Genomic DNA, 22,720 nt, shown 5'->3' with positions numbered 1-22,720 from the left:
ACATCTCTCAAGGTCACATTGTGTTTTAACTGAAGAATAATGCTACTCATTTGCATAAAATGCACACAGCAGATTACAGCCGTACCTTAATTTGCATGTTGCTGAGCAGTGTCCCGCCGTTCAACAGCTGGTTATACTGCCAGCCCCAACCAACCCCGCCCACATAGCTCTGCTTGGGCATAGGAGGGGGGGCACGTGGTGCACCTCGGCACAAGTAAGTGAGGTCACCTGTGGCCTCAGGTGATGAGGCGCCGGCACCGATGTACCGGGGGAAATAATTTGATCTTGGCCGGTAATCTCCAACTCCATCAGGACCTTGTTAGAATCAGTGGAGATGTGAGAAAAGAAGGTGAACAAATATCCAAATTAATCTGAATCCTTCAATATTCTACTGACACAGATAGAGAAGAGTAAATAAAAAGGAAAGAAGTAAACTTCTAAATTCTTTAAAGACTGTATCATCTTTAGAATTTAACTGAATGCTGGTAGATATCATGTCTTTCACAACATGCATTCTCTCAGATGTTCCTTTTTAGACTTCATAACAGAAAACATGTTATTATGTAGAATTCTACATTTGTTTGCACATCTTGTTCTAAGTCTTCAAATGCATGATTTATTGCGGTGTAAGTACACTTCCACATGCCATATTGCATATTAAACAACATACTTCACAATCAAACAAGCTCACACACACACACACACACACACACACACACACACACACACACACACACACACACACACACACACACACACACACACACACACACACACACATGCAGTATGTTATCTATCTTTTGGCCTCAGTTATAGTGCCACCTTGTGTCCAATTACAGTTATTATTGCTGTGACACAGACTACAATGATTAGACTAGACATTATATAATCGTTTTAAGCATGGCTATTTAGCATAATCCCACAGGAAGATGGTGCATAGCAATCTGATTATACATGCCATCCCACCAATTAGCTGTTGTGGTCATCATAATAAGCATATTTAAGCTTTTAGAACAAGTTCCACTCCGAACTGCTCTCAGTTGAATGACACCATGGAGGTACATGCTTCTCCTACCTGTAAAAATCATCCTCTGTCCAGGCTGTGGCCCTGCTTCACTGTGAGACATCGTTTTGGTTGGTTTGTTCCACTGCTATGCTTGGATAGGTTGCAGGTTAGATACACTTGCTGCATATAATGGGCTCCCACGGGTGATAACTTGAGCCTAGCGGTCTGCTCCGTCCATGGGGTCATGGTCGGTTGCCATGGTGTCAGCGGTTGTCATGGTGTCAGCGGTTGTGTCCTAGTTTCATTCTGTACGGGAAGATGATTCTGCTATTGGAGCATGTCCACCACATATCACTAATCTTAATTTATTCCAGACTATTTAAAGAAACAGATTCATAAAGGCTGAAACAATAACATTATCATAGTGCTGCATGTTAAATGATAAACAAAACGTATATTGTTCTATTATTTTACAGTACCAGTCAATCATTTGACACACCTTCACATTCAATGTTTCATAATAATAATAATACAATTATTATTATTATATACAATTATTATTATTATAATTGTATACAATTATAATAATTATTATTAATAAATCATATTAATATGGCATATTATAATATACTGTTTACTACTGTTATTATTCGTTGTAGCTCGAGACTGAAGACATACAATTACAAATACGGCTTTGAGCATTGCACACCCATGGCATTATCTTAACTCGCTTCAGTCCCCGGGATTGTTTTCCAGTCGTCTTGAAGCAGGTCCCATATATGCGGAGCACTTGTCAACCCTCTCATTTTTTATTCATTCAGGTGAGTTTTCGTGTGCAGGTCATCTGATGCAGCTCCCCACCGCTCTCCTTCTTGATTAAATAGCCTGCATAGCCTCAAGGTGTGCTTTGGTTTCACTGTAGCAATTCTTGGAGGCCTGATTCATGCAGTCTCCCTTGAACAGTTGTGCTTGAGATGTGTCTGCTAGCATTTCTAACGTGAGGCGCCATTCGTTGACTCTTTCTGAGGCTGGTATCTGTAATGAACGTATCCTCTGCAGCAGAGGTAACCCATCAGTTTCATCACATCCTTTGTTTTTGCGACTGCACTTGACGATACATTCAGAGCTCTTGCCATTTTCCACTGACATTCATGTCTTTAAGTAATGACTGACTGTTGTTTTCTTTGCTCAGGTGACAGGTTCTCAAATGGGGCTCTTTACTCTATACCAACACTCAAATATGATAATCTCTCAAAAGCATCAACAAGGCAATATATTCCTTGGATGAACTTTTAACAAGACACACCTGTGAAAGCGTTTCAGTTGACGACCTTATGAAGCCGGTTAAGATAATGTCAAGTGCTGAAAGCTGTCATCAAGTCAAACAGTGTTTACTTTGAATAATCTAAAATGGAAAATATATATTTTGGTGTTTGTTTAACACTTTGTTTGGTTTTGTACTTAACATGTGTTGTTTCATAGTTTTCATTTCTTCAGCATTAACCTCTGACAAAGAAAATACTGAAAAAAAAACAAATAAAATTAATCGAATGACGTGTCCAAACTTTATTATTTTATTATAATTACTTTGCATTATTCACTTATTCCAGGGGTTCGTAATATATCTATTAATTTCAACCTTAAGGGACTGATTTGAAAAAGCTAATTCCTAAATGCTAATTTTTCTTGTGAATTCTGTGTTGCTTTAAAGCCTACTCTCACATGGTAATGTGCTCCATAATAATTCAAAGTTGCTCTTCACAATCTGATAATATTGATATGTGGAATTTATGTTTTAGGTTCATTTATACTGATAAAAATGTTTAATAATAACTAGGTTTTTGTCATAATAATGATCAAATCCTGCATTTTTGTCCATCAAAATCTGCATTACCCAATTTAGTCACTAGGTGGTCCCCAAGCACCTGTTATGACATCGTACTCCCCTTCCTAGTCCCACTTTTTTTCTTTTTTGTTAAATTGACTCGCCCATGAGCCGCCCCTTGTGACTAAATTTCCGTCAAGTCATACACAAAGAACAACAGCTAGACCGGAAGTGGAATGATTCTACCTCATAAATAAGATAATAACGTAAACAATAGTGAACAAGCATAATTGTAAGAAAACATTTAAATGCTTGAGTCACTGGATCAAAATTGTTCAGCTAATTTAATATGGCAATAAACTAATACAGTATTAAATAATTGTGTTCATTTGCCATCTTCCGAAAAAGGCTCAAGACTCACCTGTTCAGACTTCACCTCGACTCTACATAGCATGAGTCCCACTAACACCCTCCCTCGACCCCCCCCCCCCCCCCCCCGCAAAAAAAAAAAAAAAAAAAAAAAAACTCGGATCGTAGCACTGTTACTCTTGAAGTACTACTTTACTCAGATGAGGACCTAGCACTTGTTCTATTTTTAGCTCTTACTGCATCGGCAATGATACGTCGTGGTTTCTTTGTTTCCTTCTTTTGACAAATGTACTTATTGTAAGTCGCTTTGGACAAAAGCGTCTGCTAAATGACCTAAATGTAAATGTAAATGTAAATGTAAATGTTCCGTCGTGGTGCATTATAGACTATGGTGCAGCTCAGTGCATGGCATGCATTCTACTGTATAATTAGCTGTCGGCCATGGGTTTAATAAGACGTTTTCGAGATAATCGCACAGCACAGTTCACGTACAATTTGAAAATAACGAGCATTTAGTGCAGGCTTATTTAAAACACCCTGTAGCCTATGTTATAATATGTTTGCATATAGGTCTTACGTGGAGGACAAATTATATTTTGGGTGGAAAATACAACAACGCGTATGTTCAATTTACCACAGACCTCTCCCTAAATAGAGGCTCCCGTTTCTTCGTTGTCTCTTTGTATCAAGGTTTTACACGTTGGAGTTTTATTTTGAAAACCCTCGACGGAAGTGTAAGCGTTAACTATGGCCGACTTCACTCTGCTGTGTCAGTCACCATGGTGGCATACAACAGAGCGCAGCGGCGGCGAACCTATCTCCACTTTTAGACCCATTAAAATGTTAATATGATGCATTTTCTCAGTGAGTGTACTCGGGTCTACCGCTCACGATGGGCGCCAGGTTGTTGTTGACGGGATAACAGTTAGCCGTTAGCATATGTTTTTTGGCTTGCTGGATCCTGTATGTAATTTCTTTTTCGTCGCTAGCAGAATGCTTAAGAGACAAGGAACGGCTTTGATGCGCGTTGGCTTGAATAAAGAGACATTTTTCACATTAGGAAAATAACTCTGACGCGAGAGTTTCGGCCGCGCTCTTCAAAGAAGTTTCCTCTCGGTGGGACTGGTGTTGGCAGCCGGTTTCGTGCTCGGCCAACGGAAAGACAGACACCCCGAGGAGACTGTTCGGCTGTCTGGCTCCGGTCGTGGCCTGGCTCCGGGCACTCCCAGCTTATCCGCTAGCATCGGACCACAGGCGACACGAAGAAAAGCGAGACAGCGGGAGGACTCCTATTGTTTATATCCGTGGCGCTGGATATTTATAAACATTTATTTAGGATAAGGAATTCCGTATACTCCAGACGGCGTCTCCCAAAACAATGGCGTCTTATGTGGATAACAGCTTTCGGCAGGCTGTGATGATGAATCCGGCTGAAAGGACGCAACAGGTCAGAAGAGATCATTTATTCTACTTTACTAATGTGAAGTGTATTCAAAAGTGCTGCTATCCGCCGAGTTTGCCGCTCCAGTGCACATTGTAGCATACTCCTGGCTGTAACGTCCTGCAACAGAGTAGCAGTGTGTGTGCAACTGTTGCCATTCACCTTGTTCCAGTGTTACGTGTGGCTACGGCTACATCCCGCTAAGCCCTCTATCAGCAGAGATAATCAAGGCTACTTAACATAACAGGGGCCGTAGCCTTGGTGGGAATCAGCCAAACTAGCAGGAAGTTTACGTGCATCCTGCTTTTGCATTTGAGATTTTGCCAACGCAGTAAAAGGCACATTTGAATATTCTTATAATGTATGTAAAATAACATTTACTAACTAGAAAGATGAGAGGCACAGGCTGTGGCTAACCTAGCCAATAGCCTACACTAGCCTCTCAAAACAGACCCCATCATCATTTCCCCCTCAGTTTGTATAATGGTGTGCACTGAGTGGCTCTGAGTTAGGGCCACTATTGCTGTAGTTGTCTTTGCTGGGATGTCGGATGTGTTTTGTGATGAAACAATGTTCTGTTATGGCTTGTGTTTTAAAGCCCAGTGCTGTCATTGCCCATCATCACCTCCAGTATCGGCTGATCCACTGGGAAGTGTGGGGTTGTAGTGTCATGCAAATCCTGTGGGCTGTGGTTCTAATTTGACGCACACCCAAGTTTGCACGGCTTCAGATAATAACAGTCATAATGTGCAGATACACAATAAATCCTGGTTTGACTGCTTCCACTGCAAACGGATGCCGCTTCAGCAAAAGGCACACAATGGTCAATCAATAGGCCACCACTTAAACCAGTGGGCTACAGTTAGTGGCTCAGCCGTCTGCCCGTCTATCTGACATTGAGGAAACAATTATGGTGTCATCGACGGCTTGTTAACGGTACAAGCCCACGGTCTTTGCAGCTTTATGCAGGCTTTTATGCAGGCTATAATTTGGAGGAGTGACACATGCCATTATGGCAATGGGAACAAAGGCTAGTGTGTGTGACATCATTTGCAGCAATGCTCATCTAACCGCAATAGTATTTATTAGGGCTGAACATAATGATTGTTTTTATTATTGATGAGTGATTCATTGCTCAATTGTTTTGGCCATGAAATTTAATTTAAAAAATCTCCAAAATGCCTGGCAAAATGTCATTAAGCCCATTGTGATGTTTTCAAACTGCCTCGATCGCAAACAAAATCGAGCAACTACTTTTTCACTCTTACTTTATCGGCAATGATATGTTGTGGTTTCTTTCTTTCAACAAATGTACTTATTGTAAGTCCCTTTGGACAAAAGTGTCTGCTAAATGCCTTAAATGTAAATGTAACTATGGTATACTTTTTAATTTTTTTATAAAACAAATCTTCACATTTGCTTAGGAAAAAAAATGACTGAATCTCTTATCAAAACCTTTGCTAATTAATTTAATGTTGATGTTGATTGACTATTGATTAACCACAAATTGTTTTCATTTCATTCAGCTATGGGGGCCTAAGTTTAGTTTTATTAGGTAGTTGTTGGATGGTCCTTTGAATAATAACTGGACATTGCTTTTTAGTGTTCTTTGTTAATATGGAAGCTTACAGTCTAACGCCTGTGAAAAAGTCTGCCTCGTCACACTAACCCACCCAAAAGAATTTACATCAGCATGGTTCTCAGTGTCAGATAAATGTCTCCATGCTGTGTCTGAGATTTTCCAACCTGACAAGAATATGTGAGGGGGAATTTCTGAGCTGGAAAATAGTCTGATTAAAAGATACTGAGCCTTGGACGAAATATGTGCTACTTGGAGATTCAGTGAAAAAACAAGAGTGGTATGTATGTCTGTGGTCCTTGGACACCCATGCTGGGTCGGGGTGCGAACATTTGGAACACTTGAAATGATGAAAAATGAACGGAGGCCAGCTAGGACAATGACCATGTTTGAAAATGATTCAGTCAGATGTAAAAGTGTGATATCCTAAGAGGATATGAGTCTTTAGAAACACAGCGTCCATGTCATTTTGCAGGTGCGTCACATAGAATTCCACTCCTTTTTTTCCTGATTGATCTGCAGAAAAGCGAGAAGACATGTTCATGATAACTACAAAGTCTTTTGGACATGAATCTTCATGGTAATGGATATCTTGTTCTCTATCTGGTTCTCAATAGCAGCACCTTCCCCGGTGTTCTTTTCAAGTGTCTAGCGACGGTCGTGGCTGACACTGTTTATCCTAATGCTGTTGGCAGGGCCTCTCTGTCAGGATTAGCTAACGGTTAGAGGGATCCGTCTTTATCGCTCAAGACTGACCACAGTGGGATTTGACCCTCTGCCCCTCCCCATTGTCACATGGCACGTTAAATTACTGGCCACTTGACAGCTAATGTTCATGCAGGTTTTGTCAGCTTCCCTTTTGCGTGACTTTGGACTGTAACTGGAAGTGCAGTGCATTTAGTCAGTGTGCCTTAAAATCAAGGAAGCAGAGGGAGGAGGAGGACCTTTCTATTTCCATAAAGCACTGCTGCTCAATTTTGCAGTTCTGATATGAATTATGATAACATGACATGGCTATTTGATCTTTCTTTTCATGACCAAATTCATTTATTTATTAAATGATTACATCCCTTTGAATAAAACAGACTATTTTTCTACATGCAATGTGTAAGGGTGCAGCGTATCATGAAACTCACGCTTTTGAACCATGGATCAGCAGGGGAAAAAAGAGAGCAAATATAACTTTTAAAGTTGCCACGAGCACGTCTTTGCCACTAAGACCAATTTCAGATTGTCAATGAGCCATATTGGCCAATACAGATAATTTTGTTTTATTATAGTAGTTGGATAACAACATATTGTTATCCTTTTACTTTAATCTAGTCCCACCCAGGGGGTAATGCATAAAACACACAATTCAAATGATAAGGTAATAGAAGACTGTATTTTATTGATTAAAACATTTTTTACGTTGCATTTAATTCTAAATTAAATAGGTTGATGTTTTCAGGCATCTCTTTTGGGCTCTGATAACTTATGATTGGTGAAATGAATGCTAGCAGCTTCCCACAATGTATGTTCATTGTCAAATGCAAAGCACAGGCTTTGTGTGCGAGAGCAGTGTGTATGTCACATTTGTTTGTCAGGTCAGTAGGTCGGGGTTCAGTTATCTTTAGTTGTCCAAACTGTACACTGAACTTTTTTTTTTTTTACTAGGAATAATGAATGCTGTGTGTGTATTTGAGAATTGCTTGTTCATCTTTTATTATTATTTAATGACTGCAAATCTAACGTTGTTACTGTGGTCCATAAAGGCATTAAATTGAGCCGAAATGAGCTCATTAGTGTGTTTTGATGCAGGATTCATTTCTTTTCATCTCATCATGCAACTTTGGGTCTTGGAGAACCAAGATTATGAAACCCAAGAATGCACCAACTAATGCCCAGTAGTATTCAGAACAAAAACCTGAATACTACTGCTTTAGGCCGTCTGTTTAATCTGCAGTAAGTAGCTATCAGGACATACATCCCCGCTTGTTAAGCCAGGTGGCAGCGCTAAAGGCCACAAACAACAGTCCTCCGCTGCAGTGACCCTGCTTCCCATTCACATAGCCGCAGGGACGGGCTGCCTACTCTGCATTGTTTCCACATATTCTTCACCAGCACAGGGGCTCAGTGCAGGCCGGACTGCAGTGGCTGCACGAGAAGAAACCAGCGAGAAAACAAATGCGTTTCGGGGACCTTCAGTGAGCAAAACAAGTCAGAATTTCATTAGTCGGTCATTATTCAAACTCTAATACAAACAGCATTGGATTTAATGGTGCAGCTAGAATACCTTACTTTCAAAGTAACATACAAATAATCCTTTGTCTGAAGAACAACGGTGGCATCATAAAAAGCACTCAGAGCAAAAATAAAACAGTCAAGAACAAGAGGCCTAGTTAAGATTTTGTTAAAATAATATGAAGGAACACCATTGACTTTAAAATTAAAGTGAAACTCCTTCCAGTCAAGAAACGGCTCTGTACCATTCACATGCTACTGTTTTCCTCATGCTCTCAGCTCTATTATTTTAGGTGCATTTTCGGTTTATGTGCATACATACATGAAATAGTCTAATACTGCATTGAATTTTAAATCACATTTAGTTAAAAACGGGCTGTTCATTAAAAAAAAAAAAACCCTTTCAGGGATATTATTATATGTCATTTTTAGCCCAAAAGTTACAGCCGTGCCAAATAAAGGGATGTAAAGCTGTCGAGGAAGTAGCTACTGGCTGTAAAGTGACTGATGAGCACAAAGCTGCCGTGTCTCTCAGCATCCTGCCCCGTATAAGAAGCAGGAAGAGGAAAAGCGTCAGGATGCTTTTTTAACTTAATCCGGAAGAATGGCCTGACAACAGAATGCCTTCCCCCTCCCAAAGCTTTTTTTGTATTCTCTGAATTTGGGTGTTGTTTTGCGACTGCCTTCCTATTTTTGTCAGGGCGTCGGAAGCATGTAAGCATCTATTTTTAAAAAAAACCTTCCAGATTGTTGGCTCAAGAAGCACAGACTTCTTTAGCAAGTTTCCTCCTGGAGCTGTAATGGTTTAATTATCCCACGCAACTCAGGGTTTTTTTCTAATCCTAGAAAAAAAATCGATTTGAGAAAATGAGGTGCTGCTTGCCATGGCATTTTTCTTGCGTTCTGCAGCGGTAACCCTGTAGAAGTAAAGTGATGTCACATGTTATTCTTGTGTTGAAAGTGGAGGCTGAGTGCAGGCCGGTGTGGTTACACACACCGCGGTCACAGTGACGTATTCCTCCCAGTTTAAATACAGGGGATGATTTCAGGAAGGGAAGAAAGAAACAAATGCACCAACGTACGATACCCACACAGAAGACCAGCGCGGCTCCTGATTGGCTCGTTCAAATCATGCTTTTAATTCCCCGTCAGCTTTTTTTTCATGGTGTTGTGATGGCAGTAAAACATAGTACTGCCTACTGGTCAGAGGACCCGTAAAACGTATTGTTTTAAAAGTATTGATTCTTCAGTGTTATGACTATATAAGGAGCGACTGTTGTAAGGTTGACTTTAATCATACACTTCTTTACTGCAGGAAGATGGCATTTATGGTTGTTTTACAGTGTAATGGTATAGATTAGTGGCTGATAACATGGTGGAATACAAGCCAGAAAACATTTGCATTCCAGAAACTGTTCCTTACTGGAATACACCAGGGTATTTTTGTATCCCTTTCCGCTTGGCTCTTACTCCCTAAAATCTAATAATGAAGAGACCAATCCGGTGTAGTTTGTTTTTAAACGCACCACTGAGATTGAAGTAAGTTTAAAAACTCTGCGGCTTTCACCCCATGAGACTTGATTTAACATTAGTGGAGCACAGAACCAGGCTAAAGCTCTTTAACATCGACTAACATTTGTGTATTTCTGCTGATCACCGAGGTAGGTGGAAATTTGAACAAACTTCTTGAATTGTAGAAATAGTTGAACACGTGTAATATTTCCTCCTCATATGACAGTGATATCATTCTAGGGTGATTGTGTCAAGTATTGCTGCCTTTTCACCGAGGGGAAAACTCTCTTGTCGGTGTCATGCTGGTCCTTGCTTGATGATCTATGTTTTCATGGCAGTGGAGATCTGCAAGGATAGATGCTGTGGCTGCATTGCATGCTGGTCTAATGAGGCTACTGAGAAATGTGAGAGCTTTGTCTGCTCTACTGCAGATTTCTCCCAGGCTGATCATTTGGTGGTGTTGCTTAAAATTGGGGCTGCGACTAGTTTATTTTCCTTAACAAACAAATTGTTAGTTTTGTCCGTCATTCATAACCCATCTTGATCTCTGCCAGGTATCCATGGTTTTGTTGACTGTTCTGTTTGCCTGCTTTATTCTGCTGTTTGTAAGGCACTTTCGTCTGCTCGTGTTATTTTAAATGTGCTATAGAAAGTCATATGATTTGATTACTTTGAGTTTAACAAACCAACAATCAAGGGACTGTAACACCATATTTAGTTTAAGGTAGATGTGAAAGTAGTTTTGAGCTTGGGATAGAAGATATACAATGTGCAATGATCAGTGTTTAAGGCCGATACTTCCTCTGGAGGCGCATGCAGGATAGAATTATTAATTTTGCAAAAGTAACCATTGATATCCTCTAGCAGAATCATATCCGTGTTCATTTTTAAACAATAGCAGGTGAGAGGAAGTTAAAGCAACAGTTTGAAAATGTATTGAGAGAGCCCATGCTGCATTCTGTGTTGCTTATTCTGCAGTTTTCTCTCTGCTCACTCCGGGTTATGTTATTCATACACTGTTGCTGCAAGACTTGAAAACAAGACAAATATTACCATTTTGTTTTGACAGACATGTTTTGGTGCATGGTGAACAATGCAACTGACACTTTTAGTGGTTGTAAATGTCACTGATCGTGTGCAGCCCTGGGGTTGTGTTGCCCCTAACCTTATCTGTTGTCAGATGGACAGGGATGTTGCCTTCAGTGTCACACTTTACATTTGTGACAACTGAATCACACACACATTTTCATGTCAAAGGCATGTTTCAGTTCCTTATGTTCACATTCCTTGAGATATTTTTAAAGCAAAGAAAAACAGCCCTGGAGTCAAGACTCCCTTAAATTCCACTGGCCTTCACTGCAGAACGCAACAGAGCTCATGCCACTGAGCGACCACAGTCTTTACATAACTTAGCCAGAGACCCACTTGGCTGCTTGCAGAGCTTAGAGAATAAACCATTCCTGACGTGAAATATTTACGTGACTGCTATAGAATTACTACTTCACTGTGGCTGTCATCAAGGGCTTCATTCCTAAATGAGATTTTGCAAATTCCAGCATTTGGAAAAAGTGACACCTACATTGCAGGAAAGATGTCAAGTGAAACATTTTTGGTAGTAGTTTAAGGAAATCATTTTTTTTTTTCACCATAATGCATGCCATTTCATTAGTGTCAACAACTAGCAGACTTTGAGCGAAACACACAGTACAGACTCACTCTGGTGAATAATCTGCTGTATAATCCTCCGTCTTGGTGAACTGCTCAGACATGAAGTGGATCGGATACAGAGCTGATTAATTTGTGTGATTAGAGTTCTCTAAATCCCAGTATACGGGTTCACCATGCAGCTAATGCTTGTGTACAGTATTCGTAACAATGGCACTTAAAATAGGTTGCTGTTGTACAACAGGGTCAAAATCAGGGCAATGTTGTGCTTTGAAACAACATTGTAATGCGACTGTTTTGAAGATTTATATTTGGAGATTCATTTGGGAGATGGGCTACACATGCTTACAGCTTTTTACATGATTTATTAATCAATCTTGGGAGGAACGTGGGAGATACGAATGCTGTAATGCTTCGGTCGTGTAGTCAGTAAAGCATTTTTCTTAAATTACATTAACTTTGCAGGCCTGTTAACTATCACAATTGTTGTTTTTCATCAGCAAAAAAAAAAAAAAAAAATTATATATATATCTCCACCCTTCTGCAGTGCTGTGGAACCACAGACTCATTACCATTATGGCTCTACGGGTCTGTTCACTAGAGCCATCTTCATTAACACCATGCCTCCGGTGGTTTGCTCACCTGCTTATGTTGAAGCGTTCAAATATTTATCAGGTACTCGTTAGTATGTGCTACCAGTCGCCGGTGTCTTGGTTTTCATCTCTCTTCGTTTGTATTTTAACTGTGTTGTACCTCATGATGGGTCGCTTATACTTACACTTTTTATTGGGTGCGTGCCAAACTCTATTCAGATTGAAACAATGAGGTGATCTCCTTTCGCCAGTCAATTGTGTGTCTGTATGCAAAGGATATCCACCCACTTTCAGTGTAAACAAATACACACTATGAGTAAAGGAGGGCTGGTGTGAACAGTGAAAGTTTGGGATCTTAGGGATTGACGATCCGACTTATCCTGATACCGATACCTGGGTTTTGGGTATCGATCCGATACCAGTATTTAATTAATTCGATGTATGAATCACTGTGTGGAATTGACAACATCGGGCTTAATTCAAGTCAAATTTACACGGGGATTACAATTCCAGTATACAGTGTTAATATAAATGAAGATATGAATTGACCTACTTGTCATTGATTTCTGATCCAATTCAGCTCGATATCCCATATCTATATCAGTGCATCCCAAAGGGGTCGTGGTAGATTAGAGAAGTGCAGAGAAAGAGAGGGTTTTTGCAAATAAATGTTTTAGTCAAACATGTCTTTGACCTAATGGGTCATTTTACATTCTTTTGTGAAGGCCTTCTAGTCTGTGTCAAGCTGCAATGTCGAGTCATTCCACTTTGTTCGCTGGACGTACCTTTGATCCTAATGTGGCCTGTCATGCCTCATGCAAACGGTGCTTTATTAACAGCTGTGGTGGTGGGCAGGTGATAACTCGCCTTGTGAGCTAAAAGAGGTGATTCATTACAATGCAAGCAAGAGCAAAAACAGCTGTCTTTGCTAATGGCTGCTGTTGTCGAAAGTGAAAACTGCTGCAGCGACAGTCCTTGAGTTCTGCCAGTGGAAACATGCAACATATTGGAACGTCTAAAAAGAGAGCGAAAAAGGGAAACCAGCCATACATGAATTTGTTTTCCCCGTTTTATAAATCAGTGATTAGGAATGCTGTTGTTCCACATTCTGCACGCAGTGGAGCAGATTGGTGTACAGTATCTGTCTTGTTGAAACCTTATCTTTGTAATTGGTCCCTGAGGGTTTGTTTAACCTGCAGCTAGTCACGTTTCCAACTCTGCGGCCCCCCCCTTGCCCATCAGGGAAAATGCCCATTCATTACCCAAGATCTAAACGTAATCTGATTCTCACTGGAATGTTTGACAGTTTCTCCCTGCTTCCTGCTTTTGGGAAGAAGGGGATGATTATCTTAGCTTGCCTGAACTGAGCCACAGATTACCATCCAGACCACTTGGGTGCCAGTCTTAGATCATCAGGGTGCTCTTTCCTACTCTAAAGCCAGAGAGCTTGTGTGTGTGCCCAGATGTTTTTTAAGGATCTTACCTCTGGGAAAACCTTGTGGAAACACATTTATTGCCGTGATGCAATGCAGCCTTCCCCCCTTCAGCCCCGTTGACATTTATTTCACTCTGGTGACATTGTGGAATGCTGTTCTCGCACCGTCCGGGCAATAATTCTCCACTAAATGCAGTGATGTCAGTTACAGCCCAGCATTATTTATTAAACGGCATTAGTTCATCGGCGCCTCAGACCTTGACCGGGCTAATTGACACTTGCCTCGGTTGACCTCAAACAGCCATCCACTGCCAGACGTTTTCCCACATGGCCCTATATATTTCCTTTGCACTCAAACCCTTCCGGCTGAGAGCAAACCCTTTTCATTAATCATTCTTGCCACGATTAGTATGCAGATCTCCTTATGTGTGATATAGCCCTGATGGGTGGGGGGGGAGGCCAAGTGTCATAAATAGGCTTACGTAATGCCACATGAGAGGCTAATGGGCATGCAATCTTCTTAGAGCAGTATTTGCTTATTTGTGATTGAGTAATGTGGTTAGTTCCAAACATTCACAGGAAAAAGCTGCACAGTAAAGTCTAGTAATCACTAAAAGGATGACAACATAGCACAATGGGTAAGAACCAATCACAGTAACAAAGGAGCATTGCACCATCAGTCAAAATGACAGAATCCTGATGGTCCTGCAAGTTTAGTTTCTGAAACACCAGCACCCATGAGTGCATTTTCGCCGTTGCATCGTACATATTGCTAATGTCATTCATTCACTGTCAAGGATGAATAGTTGTACAGCATCGCTCATCACTGCTGATTAGTCGGGCACTGCTGCACATGTGTGAAGTGAATACTCAAGTCAATGAGACATGATTGAACCAAGGACGGAGTCATTTCTCCCACTTGAAAATAAAATCTACATATGAAGTGTAGCGTCCATGGAAATGAATATCCATTCTAGCTGAATAAAGCTAGAAAATGATTTACAATAATTTGACAGTAATATTTCTTGAATTTCCTCACATCATTTGTGGAATATCACAAGTGAGCTTGACGTAACTGACAAATATGAAATGTGAATTTGACTGTTTGAACAAATTTCAACACCGACAATGTGACCACGTCCATTGTGCCATGTTCCAGAGTATATTTAACTTTGTCCTGTATGTACTTGCTCTTATGTTGGCTTTTTAAGTCACATGAAATATGTGACTCACAGCAAGGAAACCCTTCTCATGTGATGCTTTTGTTGCACTGCCTACCTGAGTAGTACTGGCTGTTATTTTTGGGCTTTATGAAGACTTTTTTTTTTTAATTAGAATTGGAGGGAAAAATGCAGGCCATAATGCATGCTTCCCTATAGGCTTGGGTGCTTTGAATCCTCCAGCCAAGTGTGGTGCGGACCCAACACAATGACTCCCTGTTACAACCAGCTTCTGCTTGTCAAAAACATTTAACATTTAAAACACCAATTATTTTGTCGCTGCACTGGGAATAGCTTTTAACTAAATTGTACCAACTGCAGTTGTACTCGTGCCAAGCTGACTCAAACAAAGACTTGTATTATAGCCCAATAACCCACAGGTTACAGTCTTACAACTAGCTTAATTGTATAGAGCAGTATGGGAGAAATATTCATAATTGCAATAAGAGAATCAACAATTTTATAAGGACAGATTGAGAAAATTCACTAATATTTTTTATTACTTGCTCTCACATGGGATTTCATTGAAAAAAGTTTCATGTGCTACTGGAAAGCCATGTAATCAGCTTTGATCAGATCAAAATAAAAAGGGTTTTAAATGGTTTATTCATCGGAAAACAATCCAAATCCCCATATGTACATGCAACAACACAAAATTAAATCAATAGCAAATAGAAGTTGTAATAAAACTATGAATAAACTAAACTAGATGGCAATAAGCAAGGGCATAAAAAGTGAAATGAAATAGGATTATGAAAAAAACAAACATCTGCAGTGTTTTTCTTTTGACTAGCTGAAGCGATGCCAAGGAAAGGGAAAACCTTAACTTGTGAAGTCCCTAAAAGATCACAATGGTTTGCCATGTTTCTTTTGTAAAACATCCTCAGGATATAGCCTGAAATCCCCGTTCGTCTAGAGCTGAGGCCTATTTTAGTCTGAGTCAAGTGAAAGGCCTTGGGTGGGATCATAAGGCAACCCTGTAAACAGGAAACGTCCATTCAAGGCTAGGCGAGACGGGCGCAATGTGGTGCAAATGTTAAATACTTTGATCAGTTCCTGAGTAGTGCATCTCTCAGATCTTGAGCAGGGCCACCCATTAATGTAAAAATTGTACTTGCATCTATTACACTTTACTTTCACGCAAGAGGCATAGTTGGCTTTATAAACTAAAGTGGCTCTCACAGCACCACTATCTCCTTGTAGCTGTTGTGACCTTTACTGGCAACGGACCAGATACATCATCAGCTCACACTCATCACCAAAGTGTTTTTTGTCACTTGCTTTTCAAAACAATACTGTCATTGTCTCCCTATTGGATGGAGGGTAAACAGTGTGTCAGTCACAGCCTTTGAGATAAAAAGGTGAGGAGTCACGCCTAACACAGGCAGGCGCTAGACCCCACTCCATTATAATGGCAAATCATGACAGAGCATAGATGACAATGTCGTCTAGATACCAACAAAGGCAATGCTGCTGGCTGGCACCCAGCTCAGAGGGAACATGCTGCTCATGTGGCGATAGTCCTGCAGCCCAGAGACCCATTGGAAACACTCCAAGCCATGAGACCACTGGCACTGCCAAGGTTGCATTTCAAAGTAATATTGGAATTTAATGGGCCTGATTGAACTATTCAAAAGGATAGTTTGGGTGTTTTAAAGTGGGCTGTATGAATCTATAGTCAGTGTATTACCTGCAGTAGATGATGGTCGGCACGCCCCCAGTTAGGGAAAACAAACAGGCCTGTCAGGCAGCAGAGCAACGTACTGCAGAGGACTGGTGTTCACAATATATTTTAGCCACCTAAAAGTAGGGCTCACCTAACAAATATCCATGAGTGCATGCATTTAGAATATTTTCACTGCTTTATACTGCTATCAGACAACCCTTTTCACCTGGGAACTAAGCTAATAGTGAAACTCGTCTAAGCCACCATTCTCCATTTGTAACAGCTTATATTTTTAAAAAAGCATCTGATTAAATACATGTTTTCTTAATTGGTGAAAGTGATGAATGTGCAAAAAGTCCACAAATAATGATTGGAGACAACATCTAATGACATTATCTTCCGTGGGTATTGTCTTTAAGTGATACCTACTAAAACACATCCTTTTATGTTGCCACTACAACATGAACAAATTATGCTCCTAACCAATGGCACAATATATTCCCATGAGATTTCTTACCAACAAACACACTCTTATGTCCCTATGGTGACCAGGGAGTGTTTGGGGCCTTGAGGCCCTAAAAGAGAAATCTGGCTTGTGTGAGAGCAGTTCTCGTAATTGAAAGAGTTTCTCTGGTTGTTCCCTAGCAACCAGCGATCAGCATAGCATTGTAATGCAGGACTTACTTTATGTGGGAGGCATAAGGAGAAAGCAGTAGTGATTTAAAAGATTGATTATTGAATTCTATAAATATTTCAATAGGATTAATGGCTCTGCAGTTTAGGAAATGGACCAAATGGATGCAGTCACAGGGAAGTATTGAACCCAGGCAGAGTTGGGAATCTGTGTCATTTGTCTCCCATTGTGGACCTCTGAGGGATTTTGTTAGCAACTCTTCTCCAGCCTTTGGCTTCTATTTGTGTCAACTTAATTGGACAGAAAAAAAGGGAGGAAGCTGGAACGGAGCATTTTTGGATCATTCAGGCCACCGAGCAAGCCACTTGCCCCGGGAAGATTAAAGCCCGTCCCATCCCATTTTATCCACCCTCCCCTTTTCTTCTTGTTTGCGCTTTGAGCTCTCATGAATTGATCTTTCTATGATGTTGCGTAACTTTGTGATGATTGCGCTGCACCTCTTTGAGGCCTTTGTTTGAGCGAGATGAAGCGGGTTTCATTTGGCCGGACAGTTGGCTTTGTTCCCGGGTACGGACCCGCTACGACGAGGTTCGATGACAGAGCTGAGAGATCTCTTTGTGTCCAGTATCGGTCAGAGTCCCGCGTTGAATCCACATTGAGCCATTGTTGTGGTTAAGGCTGCATGTTTATGGATAAAATAAGTGTAGTGGTTTTACATAATCTGATGGTTAGTCTTCATTGAACCAAAATATTTATTATGCTTTACTATGCTGTTTTTTCAGTGAATCACTTGGTCTATAAAATAGACAGTGAAGAATTCCCACTCAATATCCAAGAGCCCAAGATGATGTTATCAGATGTCTTGTTTTGCGCAACCAATACCCCCAATATTTACTTCAATTTAATAACAAGGAAAACCTCAGATAACAACACACACAGAGGGAGAGTGACTTCATTCTCTGCTCAGGTAGACATTATTTTACATCTTTACATGGCAAATAATTGTTTGCTGCTATATTAATGTTCTGATGTATTGCTCCTTTTAAAAATGAATTGCTAATGAAAATAGTTGCGGATTAATTTTCTATCAATTGCTTAATCAATAATTGTTCTATATACCTTGGGAAAGCACATAATCTTTTCAGCATGTGTTGTCTTTTGTAACGCAATCATTGCTTCACTCTCTAAACTGAGTTTCCATTACATGATTTCTTGTTATTAGTTTCTATGGCCTCTCTTAGATGCAATGTGTTTGCTCGGGCAATGTTTAGAGTTGGGTACAGTGGTTGACTCTGAATGAGGCTGTGGTCAGAGCAGCGGTTGTCATGGTGCCACACTGAGGTCGCTGACTGTGTCAAGAGGCTGCAGACTGGAGGCTGTGTGCCGGGATTGAGTCTGCATCAGTGACATAATTTTGTTGGTGTGAAATCATGGCTTGTCCACTGAGTCAGATGAAAAAAATGTAGTCCAAGAACAGACTGTTAAAGCTAATAGGTACATCTACATTATTTATTGCTCTTTGGTGAGAAATAAACTCAAAATATGAACCTTTAATCTCAAGATTATCCCATGATAGTTACTAAAATTATATTCTATTCAGATGTAATTTAAGCAACTATAATCTGTATTTTTATGCTAACAATGTATCAAAGCACAATATGGAAACTTTATGCAGCTTTACAGCAAGTTTCAATGTATTGTTTAGTTGTCTGTCCCTCAAATTAACTTTTTTGGTTCACTGTAAAGAAATCATTGTTTGTCTGCTGAGCACCAAACAGGAGATGCACACAGTTAGAGACTGGTGAACATAGTGGAGCGTAAAGCCAAAGGGCTAGATATTTCCCCAAGGAGTGGGTGGAGACCAAAAGTGGAGCTGAAAGAGATTGAATGTTGGACTTATTCATCGGCTGGACAGAAACACAACTCCTAATAAATGATTATGCTGTAAATGGTCAAAAGCGGTTATAAGAAGTAGTAGTGATAAATGTTTAGCATAAATCCAAATAATTAAAAGACTGGTTATATCTGGGCAGGTTCATGTTCCTCATCACACACTTCCAGTGTCATCCCAGTTCTTTAATTTATTCTGGTCATGCCGTTGATAGCTTTGACTTCTTGCCCCGTGTGACAGCGCTCTGGCATTATGGGGTGTGACCGAGTCAGCAAATATCATTCAGTGCTAATTGGATCGCTGTGAGATCCTGTATCAGTGTGGCTTGACTAATGCTATGTGAATAATATTAAAATGGCACCAGGCGGATGCAGGAAAGTTGATTCTTACTTTCAGGACAACTTGGCTTGTTTTGACCCTCAATGACAGTGCAGCATTGAGTCCACAGTGATTTGCTGCAGATTCTGAACGTACAATCAGCACACGTACTCAAAGCAAGAAATTCCCCTTTCCCACCTTGTGCAGCTCTTTGTAAATAAATCACGCTGATATTATTAAGTAAAATGTGCTGTACTTGTACTGCGAACAGTGCAGCACGGCCTTATTGCTGACCGCAGGCTCCTTCCTCATTCTCCTCATGAATAATTTCCTCTCTTACCCAGTAACTTAGACAACTCTCCTCCTCAGGTGCACAATTCAACTAGTGACTCCAGCGTTTTGCTATTTTGTGGAAATAGAAAGGCCTTTCCATGTTTCTTTACTTCATCATTTATAGCAAAATCAGAGTCAACGCAGGGATCCACAGGGTAGCAAGAAGATAATAAAACTGCCTTTAGTTTCTCTCTTTGCCTTTTTCATAGCTTGTGCTGGTTCGCACAATCATCCAGCCATCAGATACTGAGATCGTGAGCTGTTATCCTCAACACACTCTTAACACTGTAAGATATATTTTTGACATGCCGTGATGACACTCAAGCTGACTAATATCTTTATCTTTAGGAGAGGTTGCTGGAGGGTTGGTTTGGTTGCACACTTCTATTTTCCGAAGTGCTGGGCTAAAGACACACATGCACCTGCTAACCAACATGTGTGTTAGCTGACTCCAGCACTGATGGGTTGGAGAGGTCAGATAACTCGGAATCATTTGGTGAGTTACTGCCAAGGAATTTGTTGGCATTCTACTAAACATGCACTTTAAAAAAAAGCATCCTTTTGAATTGTTGCATGCTTCTTACAAAAATACAGAATAAATCCCACTACCTGCTTCTACTTGGGCAGTCTAGCATGCATCTAATTTGCATGCCTCAAGAGACTGAGTGCATTTAAGTTCTCGAGGGTTTTATACTGGCAGGCAGCTCAAGTAGGTGCTGTTAAGCTTATTCACATGCCTCCCTGAGTCCTGTTCCAGCCAGTCACCATGTCCGCCAGCTGCCTGACCACGGTGGGAAATAAACAGCAGCTCCCAAGTGCTTTTAAATTTTGCCTGTGACTGCGGCGTTGTTCTGCCCCACTGGCCACTTCAGCCCGCCATCATTCAGAGGTGTAATTCTAACTCTATAAATTCCATCAAGCTGGTTGGAGGATGGCTGAATGTTAGACAAAAAACGATCCATCTTCTTCAACACTTCAGACCAGGTGGCAGTGGAAGTGGGATTGTTTGCGCAATCGCGTCTTAATTCAGCATCGGAGGTGGAGCGGAGGAAGGAGAGAGGGCCATGTGCACCGGCTAGCTTAGCTGTTGAGTTAACACCAAGTGCGTAACGTTAATAAGACCGCTAATTAGCTTTGTGTAGTATGTGCCAAATTCATTCAGGTGGCACATGGTTTTAAACCGAGTCCTAGTGGGAAAACACTAAGGACATTTGAGCAGTTGTGTTCTTTTCCATCAACAATTTTGAGAGTGTCACTTCATGATCTCATACTTCATTATAAACAAAGAGCTGTTCTATTGCAGCACGATCACAGGTTTGATTACACTTATTATACTCTGCCTGGTGAGTTTTTTTTGTTTGAAACTTCAGCAAATGATTCGTTTTTTTTCCCAAGGAATGCATGTCGTGTTTTAGAAATGAGCCAGTGAAGTCCTTGGCTATCGTCATGCTGTGTCTTTGTAAAACGGTCGCTCAGACCTCGGCGATGGGCCAGAACCGCCACCGATAGCAGTGTAGCGGCGCTCGTCACTATGTGACCTTGTTGTAGCCCACAAAGCCTCCACCTGCTCTCTTACACAGGCTAATGGATAAAAATACCCAGCAGATCCCACACTCACTGTCAATAGAGATTCAAGGACAGCTGCCGGCCACCCTGTTAACACAGGGAATGTACAAACAAAGGCAAGGGAATGCACACACACACATATTAACAGAGACGGAGACAGACATGCACACAGTGGCACCCAGTGGAACCTCATACTGCTGCCCCTGAGGTGGATGATGATGCATGTTGTGCACATTTGGAACAAACTGCCGTCGCTGCTGTTTGTCTGCTTCAGGGGGGGGCAGTCCTCCTCAGTCCCACTTGGCACACTGATACAGACACGCCATGGCTTTTGTGCTGAACAGACAATATAATGCAATATATTGCCATTAGCAGATACTGCACCATAGACAACATGACCTTCCAACCTTCAACACTGGCTGTCTGACTCCCAGCGGTGTGTTTATCTCGTCACACAGCCACATGCTGTTTACCTCCACATACGGCAGCTCTGCCCTCTTTATTATGCCCCGACGCCCACTTATTCAGCCTCTGAGGCAGCCATATGCTCTTTATTAGACAGGCAGACATTGATGAGACTGACATTTCATTTTATGCAAAGCCGCATTAAAGTCCAGTGTGGAGAATCCAGGAATTCAGCAGAAGGATTGTGGTGCCTTTGTGGGTTTTTTTTAATTGAATTGACATTAAGCATCTCAACCAATGAAGCCCCGGAAGACCTGATATGCTTTGATGTGCTGTCAGGTAAATTATGGCTGTAACCAACATGTTTTTCCCTTATGGTTTAGTCTTTTGACCTATGAAATGTCAGAAAACACTGACCATTGTAATTTTCTAAATCCCAAGGTGAAATCCCCAGATTCCATGGTAAGTATCGCTGTCCTTGTCCAAATAAATTCTCAGTTGACGATAACACTCATACAATTTTGTCCCCTACTTGATTAGTTGAATTTATGGACAGATCGGTAAAACTGAGTTTCTCAACAAAGAATCACACAAATGCACCACTTTAAATCTTGTAAAAATGAAGAAGTGACCAAAGAAATCTTTGTCAACTGAGGTCGATGAAGAGGAGGCAGGCCTTCCCAAAACTGTAAAAAATTCAAAATGACTTTCATATAAGATAAACAAAAGCTTCATATTCTCACAACTGAGAAGCTAGTAATAAGGTTGTTTTGCTTGAAAATTAAGTTTTTCTATCTTACTATATGACTGCAAATACATTTATTAATGTATTTTTATTATTTAAAGACCTAATAAAAGTTACTTTGAGGCCAAGCACTTTGCATGTTTGACATCAGTTGATCAGTTGATATTAAAATAGTCATTAGTTGCAGCCCTAGGGCAACTAAATACTACTATCGCGTCTCAGCAGCCCCCGCCCCACGTGCATGGTCCTAATAGCTGACCCAGATGGCTCCTCCACTTGGTATGCCATATAGTA

General features: G+C 40.8%; 1 protein-coding gene across 4 annotated transcripts in view; it reads left to right on the top strand.

Moving 5' to 3' along the window:
* Positions 1–4,022: 4,022 nt before the first annotated feature.
* Positions 4,023–22,720, top strand: part of rapgef2b (Rap guanine nucleotide exchange factor 2b) — a 102,333-nt gene continuing 83,635 nt past the window's right edge. For 3 of the 4 annotated variants that reach the window (XM_084009728.1, XM_084009727.1, XM_084009726.1), the window contains exon 1: positions 4,023–4,647. In XM_084009728.1, coding sequence (XP_083865854.1) covers positions 4,579–4,647 — 69 coding nt within the window. In that variant the 5' untranslated portion in view covers positions 4,023–4,578. The remainder of the gene's footprint in view (positions 4,648–22,720) is intronic. The other variant, XM_084009729.1, reaches the window with a different exon arrangement.

The sequence above is a fragment of the Eutrigla gurnardus genome, assembly GCF_963514095.1.
Source record: "Eutrigla gurnardus genome assembly, chromosome: 5".
Lineage (NCBI taxonomy): Eukaryota > Metazoa > Chordata > Actinopteri > Perciformes > Triglidae > Eutrigla > Eutrigla gurnardus.
Note: the sequence above shows the minus strand (reverse complement) of the source record. Positions and strands in the feature narration are given on the sequence as shown.